Source organism: Strix uralensis, chromosome 9 (assembly GCF_047716275.1).
Source record: "Strix uralensis isolate ZFMK-TIS-50842 chromosome 9, bStrUra1, whole genome shotgun sequence".
NCBI classification, from domain to species: domain Eukaryota; kingdom Metazoa; phylum Chordata; class Aves; order Strigiformes; family Strigidae; genus Strix; species Strix uralensis.
Genome location: NC_133980.1, coordinates 6,479,277 through 6,490,306, shown reverse-complemented (window position 1 = coordinate 6,490,306; position 11,030 = coordinate 6,479,277). Strand labels below are relative to the sequence as shown.

The 11,030-nt window shown below is 47.4% G+C and overlaps 1 protein-coding gene across 1 annotated transcript in view; it reads left to right on the top strand.

The window, feature by feature from the left end:
• Window positions 1-306, top strand: part of PLD1 (phospholipase D1) — a 68,489-nt gene extending 68,183 nt beyond the window's left edge. The window contains exon 28 of the mRNA XM_074878510.1: window positions 201-306. Coding sequence (XP_074734611.1) covers window positions 201-296 — 96 coding nt within the window. The 3' untranslated portion in view covers window positions 297-306. The remainder of the gene's footprint in view (window positions 1-200) is intronic.
• The last annotated feature ends 10,724 nt before the right edge of the window (window positions 307-11,030 follow it).

Genomic DNA, 11,030 nt, shown 5'->3' with positions numbered 1-11,030 from the left:
AAAGCGCAGACAAAAACGGTCTGTCTCCAAAATTAAACTTGCCACTGTCCCTTTTAACTTTCAGTAAAGGAAATTGAGCATAGAGAGAGGAAAAAGCAGATTACTGTTGTCCTCCAGGGGGAGAACAGATGAATAAAGCATCAGTGGCATTTCCAAGCTCTGTTGCAAACTGAAACCATATTAACTTCTCTGTTTCTTAGGTTTCATCTCCTTCCTCAGATGCCACAGGGCTCTCCGCATCCTCAAAACTTTCAAATCCAATCTGCGCCCTTGATAAACACAATAAACAGAGATAACAGAGCCGGAGCTTCAGGGCGGGGGTGTGTTGGTAGAAGGCAGACAGGCGGCTGCTGATTGACACCATCAGCTTCTGCTGCCACTCCGACATCTCACAGCTAATTACATGCTTGCTGCAGCACGCTGACGAGGTCTTGCAAGCCGTGATAACGGCAAGCGGGAGCCATGCGGAGAGCTGCCAGTCAGCGCTGGGTGCAGAGGGGCTGCCTGGCAGCGGTGTGGGCAGGAGAGTAAGGCTGGCAGCCCTTGCCGGCTCTGAACTGCTGGCATGGGTTGGTTCCTGTGCTAGCAAGCTTATCTCGGTGTAAAATTAATGTGAAACCAGAAGTGGTCCTGAATCTAGAGAGTTTAGGTATCAGTTTGTAGGAAGGATCCTTTCCTACATGGTGGAGGGGCCCAACTTGAGGGCACTGTTGCTGCTTTTGCTGTTTTCCCTCTCCTACACGTCAGGACTGGGCACAATTCATCCACATCCATCAGCCTCTTAAAAACACGACTGAAGGCCAGCTTATGGGCTATAGCTGGCACAGGCTCTGCAGGGGAGGCAGGAACATGCTGCCTCTGGTGCGGGCAATGGCAAAACTCCCTTTGACTTTCCTACAGCCAAAGCATTTGCTTGATGAACGACTTGCAAAGCCTCTAATTTGATGGCACCTTGCTGAGCAGAAACGCAGCCCACACTTAGCGTGAACACAAAGCACAATCACTAGTAAGTTTAATAGACCTGTACTTTCCAGGATGGATTTCTCCAGCCACTTTTATACAGAGGCCGTTCCTGTCTCCTCTGACAGGTCAGCTTCTCTTGTTGATGTGTCCGCAGGCATCCCACACCAGAGGCTGAAGAAATCCTCTCCTCCACCCCAGCACCACGCAGATCTGCTCTTTGGGCCTTCGTTAGCCATGCATTTATGCATTAAGCTCTCAATAATGTGTCAACTTTTTAATTAGTGCCAGCCTTTTGCGTGTATGAAATTACTAATGCTCTTTAGTTATTTCTGTAGAGGAGGAAAGTAGGGAAGAAAGAAAGAAGAGCTTTTGTGAGATGGGTCTAAAGGCATATGAAGAAACAGGTTTCTTCTCACTGCTAAAAATCAATCTGTTTTTGTTTCTCTGCAATTGTGCCGGCTCTTCAGATTTTTCAAGTACGTCTCCGAAGCGCTGATGTGGTGTAGCGAAGGTTTTAAGAGCTTGAATCACAACAGCACTGTGAGTGAAATGCTCAATTTTTTTATTGGAAAAATTAAAAGTGACAGTTTCAAAATTGGTTCCACTGCTTTGATTGATTACTCAGAATATTCAGCTCAAAATGATTACGGCAAGATTTTCTACCAAGGCTCGTGGCTGGGATGGAAATTAATTTGGAGAAGGGCCGGGGTGGGGGGGAGTTCTTAAAAAATAAATTATTCTGCAAAGGAAGCTGTTTATACCCAGAATCACTGGTGAGTAATCTCTCCATATTCAGCCTGATCTTGATAATTAAACATCCTGTGAGTTCCCATTTGAGAACAAAGGAGAGGAGGCCAGGGAGATAGTGTTATCATGGCTTCACAGGTTTCTATTATCTGGAGATTACTGCGCCCAGTCTGCATGCTGCTCAGGAGCTTTGTAGCGCGCTGTTGATGGCCAGTCCATACGGTACATCCCTACCGGGAAACCCGCCCTGGGCCAAGGGTTGTGCGTTTAATGAGGCAGAGGAGTGCTGGAGTGCTGCTGTGGCAGATGTGCTGGAAGCCACCCATCGCGGAGGGAAGCTGAAGGTGCTGTGGGCACGAGAGAAGTTCAGGTAAGAGCTAGACCCACCTCTTCCACTAGAGAAACCACCAGGGCTAAGCTGTGAGGTGGTTGCACTGGGGCTTTGGTGCCCTTGGGTGTACCACGCTGTCCAGGCAGATGCCATCCCACCACCTTGGTCTTCAGCTTCTCTTAGCCTTGCCACGCTCCCTTGCAAAAGGCACAGCTTAAAAGCAGGCGTGTCACATGGATGCTCCGGTTTCTCCAGATGGATAGCTGTTCTCTTGCTCCAGGTCTTTCCTGGGTTGGGAGAAAGGGGACAGGCAGGCTGGGCTATCACCCAGAGACACCCCAACCTTTCCGGCTCCCTCCTGCCCACAGTTTGGAGCTCTGTCCTGCTCCTGGTGTGCTGCCTTCGGCATTTATCTGATCCCTCCAGTTTATCTCACAAAGCAGGCAGAAAAGTATTTATATTCTTTTCTCTGGGTTGCCTTCCTTATTTAATTCTTTACCAACCAAGCCCATTAAAGGACCCCAACGAAGCCTCAGGAGATTTGCAGGCTGGAATGTCCATGTTGTATGTCCAAGACAGAAACAGAAAATGTATCTTTCAGAAGAGGACTCAGGCTGTTTGCCCAGCATTTTTTTAATTTCAATTTGAAAGATTGGTTTGAGACTTAAGATTTTGGGGGGTTTTTTACATTTTAGGATTTCGTGTTTCAGATGTGTTTTCTCTTGAAATAGATACATAGTGTTTTCTATTTTACTTCATAAACCAGCTTCAGAAATATGACCTAGATACCATATACAGAATTAATTTTAGGGAGAGTTAATGGCTTGCTTTATACAGAGAAGCCCTGTTTTGGCCAGTATGAGACGTGAAACTGGGAAACTTCAGAAAGGCAGGCAGCTCTAGACACAAGCCACGGACCAGCACAGTACAGCAGCCAGAGGATGTTCGTCCTCAGGTGTCTCATGTCTTCTACAGAGCAAATCCCAGGTGAACCCCATACATGTGCTAGGACTGTGTGTTGACCAGCACATACTGACTGGAAAGAGTATAGCAGATACTGGTAACAGAATTACATTGTCTGGATGTAACCTGTGCATTTAATTACATGTAGGAATTTAAGCTATGTTTCCTTGGGGCCCTACTAAAGCAGGATTTCAGTGACAGGTCACTTTTAGGTAACATTTAACTGAACTCCTCTCGCGCCTGCCCCAGCCCGAGGGAGAGCAGCCACCGTGTCGAGGCGAGCATGGTGATGCTGTGCCAGGGGCTGGGGGATACTGGACTAAACTGAGCTGCATCCTACAGCCCTCTGGGGATCGCATGATGGAACTGAAGTGTCCATCTCCGCACCTGCTAGGACTCGACTTCCAATTTAGGTTAAACCTGCCATCAAGTCAATGTTGGCTGAGCTGGGGACACACTGGGGACCTGGAGCCCTGCAAGGCAGGAGCTCAGAGGACTCTTTCCTGGGTGATGCTCCCTGGCTTGGTGGGGAGTCCCTGCTCCACCTTGCCTTCAGCACTGCCCATCTCCATCCTCTCCAGCACCAGGAGGGACAAGCTGGAGGCCTGATGTCTCCCGGCAGAGACACGCAGGCCTCAGCAGTGACGTGTCCCCAAGACGAGCTGGCGCACGGCGATGGATTAAACCTGCCTGAGAAATTATTGCTGGAGAGAGATGCTTTTCAGTGCCTCCAAATCCTCCCTGAAAACAAGGGCTGGGTGGCTGCGGTCCTCTAGAGGGTGCTGCGGGCTCAACGTGCTCACCCACAAGAAAGATGGGTGCCCGCTTGACCAGGGTGCTGGGTCCTGCCATGCCTGCAGGACTCTCCAGCCACAGCTACGCAGAAGGTGAAGTTATAGCTACAGCACGTAACCCCATCGGGCTCCCTCCGCCACGGTTCCCTAACTCCCCTGGGAGCCTCTCTCAAAAGGGATGCAAAGCCCCTGGGGTGCACCCCCAAATTTGGCCTTGCCGGCTGCACCAAAGGCGAGCTGCTGTGGGGGCTCGCAGGTCAGCACCTTCCCCTTTCCTCTGAACATGGTCACACTGAGTAATTTTAAAATGAAATACAACGTATACCTTGCCTGTCTGGGCTTAAATACATTCCCTACCTAAAATGTTACTCCCCGAAGGCTGTATTAGCTCTCAAATGACTCTCTGCAATACATATCTCCACTTTGTTTCCTTGCAGACCATATCTGTATGACATCAATTGTACTGGCTAAGAATGCTTACAAACCTATTTCCTGCTGCAGGATGATCACATTATACACAATTACACACTCTAGGAATTTCTCCTGAGATCCAGCTGGGTACAGGCTGGAGTGGTGGAGGAGCCGGAGCGTGTGCGGAATAATGAATCATTCATTCAAACCTCTGCGCTGACTTCAAGCTCTTGGGTTGTGCGAGCATGTGGTGAGCTGCAGTAGCTGCTTATTACCCTAAAAAAACCTGAATCATCTAAATCATTCCACATTTGGTTTCTACTGTGTCTGTACGCTTTCTGTGTCTTGCCATTTCATTATTATTATTTTTACTAGAAAGGTTTGTGCAGAATTTATTCAAAATGTCTCAGCAGAAGTCTCCCTGAGCTGAGATGTGCTGTTTCAGAGACTTTCTCAGCAGGAGCAAAATCCCATTGTCCATGTCCACGAGGTTCCTGTCCTCAGAACAGACTCAGGCCAGTATCGCTTGTCCTGAGTGACTGGTGGTGCTGGCAGCAGCAGCAGCACTGTTATGCATTTGCATTGCAGCACCATGGTGCACTTTTCCAGGATCCTGTGATGCTAAGGGACCAAAACCCACAGCATTTCCCTGCCCTGGAAATCTGACAGCCTTATTATATAGGACAGAGCCGACTGGAAACATGGAGATGCTATTTGTCCTTGTGATGGGTAGGGATCACACGTGCAGGGTTTTTTTCTATAAACAAGTAAACTGATGCTTTTCTTTGACCTACTATTGGATCCTTCTAGCAAAACCATGTGTTGCAGTGTCACGGGAAGGACATGGAGACGATGCACGGACATGATGAAACTCCCGGTGAGGAGCACGAAGCCCATCAGGCCATGCTGACTATCCCCGAGTGCAGGATGCCGGTGCGGCTGCAGTGCCAGGGCTGCGGCGTGGCACGTTGCAACACCCCAGGAAACCAAACCGCCACCTTCCTCTTCCGCTTCCTGGCCGAGTCATGCCAGAAGCATCTCTCCTGCTCTGCACCACTCGCTCTGGGCTGGTGAAGCAGCCCCCTGCATGGCACCGTGTCAACTGCTTCCCTGAAATCCAGCTATATTTTATTCACTGTTTCATGATTATCTGCCAGCTCAAAAGGCTGGAGCATATTTGTTAGCTAAAGATTTCCTTTTAGGGAGCTGGCAGCAGATTATCCTGGCTGTTTGTAACGATGTGTAATCTAAGCTGTCACCCACATTTCCAATATTTTACTTCTGGTAAGGTTACAGCAAGACTGGAATGGAGCCAAGGTGCCGGGGAGCCCTCCTCACACAGGATGGGATGGTGTCTGGGACCAGGGACCTCACACATCACATCACCTCCACCCTCAGGTCACCTGAACTTACCTTTAGTTTCCTTAAACCTCTCAAGGATCATATTCTATTGCTTTCCTAAGGCTACAACTTTCAGGTTTTTATTTCTTTTTAAATAAGAACTAAGAGTCACGTATAGACATGTGGTTCCAGGATCTGCAAAAGTGCTGAATATAGTGATATCTGGGACAAAAATCAAGCGAGCTGTCTCCATCCCCTCCCCATGGTAACACCCAGAGATGCTGCTTGGAAGACCCATCCTTTCTGAGCAGGCTCATGCACTCTCCATTTGTTCATTATAACCATTGTTATGTTCATATTAACTTCTGCAAAAAGAAGTTAATAAGGGATTTACTGATACACAGACTTTTTGCTAGGTTTCTCATTTTGCACATTTCACCATCCGGGTGTGTTTAGCAGGTGCCCCAGCACCTTGTTGATAAAATTGAAGTGGACATTTTCCAATGCTCTGTGAGACAATGTCTATTTGACCCTATATGCTTCTTTCTTTCTGATTAAGTGACTACTGCTGGTGGTGGTTTTACTGTGTTTAATCTGAACTCAGTACTAGGCTGATGCACTTGTTATGGTCCCAAACTGCTTAATCTGCAATGTCAGGACCTGAAACAAAACACGGGCAGTACTGGTAAGGGCAAACACAGCTGTTTTGCATGCCTGGAAGAAACTGTTGTCTTACAGTTGTCTTACAGGTTTTTTCATTATTTTTAATGGGTAATTTCAGATCAGCTGCATCTCAGCTCTTACACTAGCTCAAGTTAGAGACAGAAAAGAATGAAAAAGAAAAGGCTGAAAGAGGGCCCGCATGTTTCAGGAGCTCAAGGCCTATTTTCCAAGAGCAACATGGGCTTTTAGCAGCCTAATTGTCATTTACTAGCAGTCAGACTAGCTCTTAATGTTCAGTTTTGCAGAGGAAAAGGCTAATTCCCTTTCAGCAAACAGCCTGTGTCAGCTGTGGCACTTGCAAAAGTCATACTTTGCTGTATGTGTCATTTGGTGCTTCTGAGACCATGATTGCTCATAAAGTGCTGGATCCACCACCTGCCTATATAGAGGATAGTGGATTTTCTGTCAGGATATGTCTAACTTGCTTCTTGAGATATCGTGTAAAGCACTGAAATCTTCCTTAACAACTAAATAATCCAGAGAAATTTTGCAGAGAGGTCTCTTGTGGGGCTGTCGGCACCTCCCCTCCGTGCATTTGGGCAAGATGTTGTGGTATGGAGGGGGTTTATCCCTCTGGAGATGTCTGCAGCTTGCGGTTGTGTTAAGGCTTGAGGATTTCGGTGATGAGTCTTTGGTTATGTCCCACTATCGATGACCGGCTGAAGTCAGTGCAAGCATTGCTTGTAGGAGATGAGCTTTAGTATTTAATCCTGTGAGTATTTCTTTCCGACCAACACTCAGCTCCTACCGACGTCTCTCCAGGTGGAAAGCTCCAGATGAATATCTATTTATTCACCTCCATTTGGGACCTGGAGGTGGTGGAGGGGGAGCAGGGCGTGCGGGACAGGGGAGCAAGGCAAGAGGGGCAGGGGATGGATGGGGCAGGGCAGGAGGGGCTGGCAATGGGACCAGGGTGGGCAGCACTGGTGGGCTCACTACATCTACACACCATGTGCCAAGTGACCTCCAGACAACACTGCTCACCAGAGAATCTGGCTCAAAACATCCCCACTGTCCCTCACTCTGGTTTATCATCCCTGTCCGGCTTGTCTCATTGCCTCAGCCATGCCTCTGTCCCCTGTTTACCTCCTGCTGTGGTGACAGCCTGAGTCTGTGCCTTAGGAGCCCCTCTGCACTTCTTCAGAGCAGACTCGGTCCATTCCCTCCTCATCACTCAAGGCACATTTGCAGATTGTTCCCTCTTTATTTTAATGATGTATTGGTTATTTTACAGAAACACCTTCTGACTTTATTTCATGCCGTTACTGGGCTGTCATTTATCCCAGGTAAGGGAAATTGCATGTTTTCAGCACTCAGGGCTCTTTCTCTTCCAGATACTATTTCCCTGTGCTCAGTGCACAGCGTATATGCTATTAAAAGTCAACTAGCCTAGAATGGATGGCAAGAAATGAATCAGTTTGGGAAGTATCCTCAGTTTCCCTCACCCTTCTCGCCAACCTTTCTTTTATGCCACATAACCATGGATCTCTCTCACTGAGATGTGCAGATGACAGCCAGGGCAGGAGGACATGGGATGGCACCAGGGGGTGAAGTGTCCAGTGCAGGTCCCAGCTCACCCCACGCAGCAGCAGGACAGATTTCCCACCCTGGTGGCATTGCAGAGCCCATCCCACAGCCCAGCTGTGCCTCCCCTCCATCCATGCACAAGCCCATGGTGGAAGGAAACAACAGGACACAACTAGGTGCAATTTGCTTTGGTCAAGTAAGACTTGGAAGTGGACCAAGCCACCAGCTCATTTTTACAGCCGCCTTGATGGGCACCGGGGAGGAGGACACTTCCTGTCAGAACAGGTTTGAGCTTACCCAGTATCAAGGGCACAAAAATATCTCCTGCCTTTGCCACTGCCCCAAGCTTTTCAGCTGGCTCCTCAGCAGAAGCTGGATTAGGAAAGCACCAGTAACAGTGCAGCGTACGGACAAACATTGTGTTAATACAACAGTATCAAAGAAGTGGTCCTACCGCCAAACTAAATTATAAAAGAGACATTTCAATGATGCATATTAAACTTGATGTGACTTTTTGCAATGTTTTCTGTGAGCAGAGCAATGAGAGAAGCTCCCAGCAGAGGTGGTGTCTCAGCTTTCCAGAGCCTTGCACTGGACATGACTGGAGCACTGCTTTGACAGTGTCAGACAGTAGCGATGGACAAAGAAGTCACTCTCCAGCTGCTGCCATCTGTGGTGTATCTCTTCCCACTCATCATCGCATGCTTTCAAGGGCCTGATCTTGTAGCCATTGCCGGGACAAAGTTCTCGGTAACCTCAGTGCAGGCTACAGTACTGCCGTTGACAGGAGCCACAAACTGAGCATCACAAACTTCTGAAACCCCAAGATTAATTAAATATATGTCACTTTTAAGTCTCTCTAATTCACTGCCTGCTTTGAGCCTGTAGGGGCCAGAATTTCAAAGGAAATTTTCCAGTTCATCCTTCTCACTCAGCACTGGTGCACAGGGGAAAGGGGGCTCAGTCACGTCTTTGTCATTTGGGGTTAATCTATCTTTCTTGCCAAGGTTTTTTTTTGAGTGTCCTATTTAGTTCCCAGCTGATGGCTTCCTTGTTGTAACCTACTCATGAGAGCCCAGACTGCAGGCTCAGATGTGGGCAGGGTTTCCCCCTGCTCTGAGGATCAGCCCACTCTTTTCTGCTTCCTTAACTGAAGATGGAGTCATTCCACTGAGCATGCAGCATGCCTTTCATAGATATTTTCAAAACCACCTAGTTTCCTGCCTGGTATTTTGGTACTTTCTCAGAAATCACGTGTTAACACTAACATCATCAACTTGTTTAAATACACCCATTTTCTTGTTCTATATATCCCTGAGCTGAACCAAGTGTTGACCACGCTTTTCCCATCCTGGATGTCTCTTCATTTCCAGGTCTCTGCTGATCAGTGGGATGCTGCACAATGAGGCGAACCCTTCTCCCTTCTTCGTGGGTTTGCCCTAGTACTACCTGACACTTGTGTTTTAAGGACTGTTTCCCTGTTATAATTACTCAGTCCTGCTTGTCTGTCTTTGCGGCTTTGTGGAGGTATTTCTTGGCGGTGTGGTGTAATCTTCATGGCCCTTGAGGGCTTAGCCATCCTTTTGTGCTATGTTTGCAGTTGCATTAACAGCGTTAGTCATCAGGTCAAATGGCAGTGGCGAGGGCATGGCCACATTGGCCAGGGCTCTTGTCTGGCTCTTCACCCTTTCAGAGACTTTTCTGTCTGTAGGTGATATTAATGACTTCAGCTGGGATTTTTAGGAGTGAAGGCTGTTTCATATTGCAGGCTGAAAAAATCCCTTCCAGGGGTCACAAAGCTGTTGTTGAAGGAAGTTGGCTGTTTCTGCAGAGTTTTCTGATATGATATGTAAATCAGAGTATCTAAACTCTACAGGATCTCCTGGGCCTGAAGCCAGCCTGCATCTACTTCCCTGCCATGCAGCAGCACGCTGTGGAAGACCTTCCATACATAAAATCCAGACTCAAGCGGCTCCTTTCTGAGATGGTGAAGTGATATTTTTTGGGGCTCTGATGATAATTTTCTCTTTCAGCAAGTCAGAAAACTCCCATGCCTTTGAAATTCTCCATTCATTTCATAAGAGTGCAGCATGTCTTACCTTCAGTGAATATTTGGGTTAGCTTTTTCTAAGCTTTTCCCTGTTATGACAGGACCGAGAATCCCCCTCCTTTTTTTTAAAACCATTTTCATCTAATTCCAGGAGGAGTGCTTTCACAGACTGACACATCTCCGTGAAGACATGAGGAAGTAAACACCTCTGAGCAAAACCTCCACAGAAAGGCAACAGCAGTTGGCTCAAACCCTGTCTTCCTACTCAGACACTAACACTTTAAGCACTACTCAGATGATTACTTTAAGTTGCTTTAAGTACCTCCAGTTGTTTTCTGACTGCTTCTGCTTTGGTCATTGACAATGAGTGGGAAGACTGAAATATCAGACTTGGAAAGTCTGTTCTGTGGTTTAACCTTTTTTTTTTTTTGCATATAAAAGACTTCTACCTTTTGCAGGGTGAAATGATAAGTGTTCAACACGCTTCCAAAAAGGCAGAAGCATGGTGCCGTTGTGCCTCCACCCTCTTTGCAGAACAATACATCTCACAAGCCACGGTGAAGACACCAGTCATTAAAAATAAATGAAAATCTGGAAAAATATAGATGCCGAGGAGGTTTTGAAGCTGGATTGCCTCCAGTCTCACAGGTCTCTGAACACCCTGTACACGTGGCCACCGCCGAAGCCCTGTGGGACCTTCAGCAGGGTTGTCAGCACCTTTGCTAACTGCAATGCACAGTTCCAGTTTTGTAACCCCTTTCCCGAGAAGAGATGTCAAACCCTACCCACACCTCAGGACAGATTATCATTTAAAAAAACCAACCTCACTGTTCCTGAAATGTGTCTTAATTAACTCTCAGCAATTTGCATTTGACAAAAGATAGAGCCAGTTTCTCTTGTTCTACTGATCTATGCTTAATGCCAGATGGGGGTGGCTTCAGGTCAGGTGTTTCCCAGGCCTGGGGCTGCCTTTGGTCTGCAAGATGAGCCAAGAGAGAAGAGGGAAAGAGAGAATATAAATACTGGTTGTCTTAGGGCAGCTCAGCTCCAGACTGATCAGCATAGAAACCATATTGGGATGACAAATAGTTTTGATAAAAGGCACTTGAAAAACAGAGCAGCTGTTCCATCCATGGATGGGGTTGTAAAGCAAGTATTTATGGGCAGAGGCCCCCAGAGG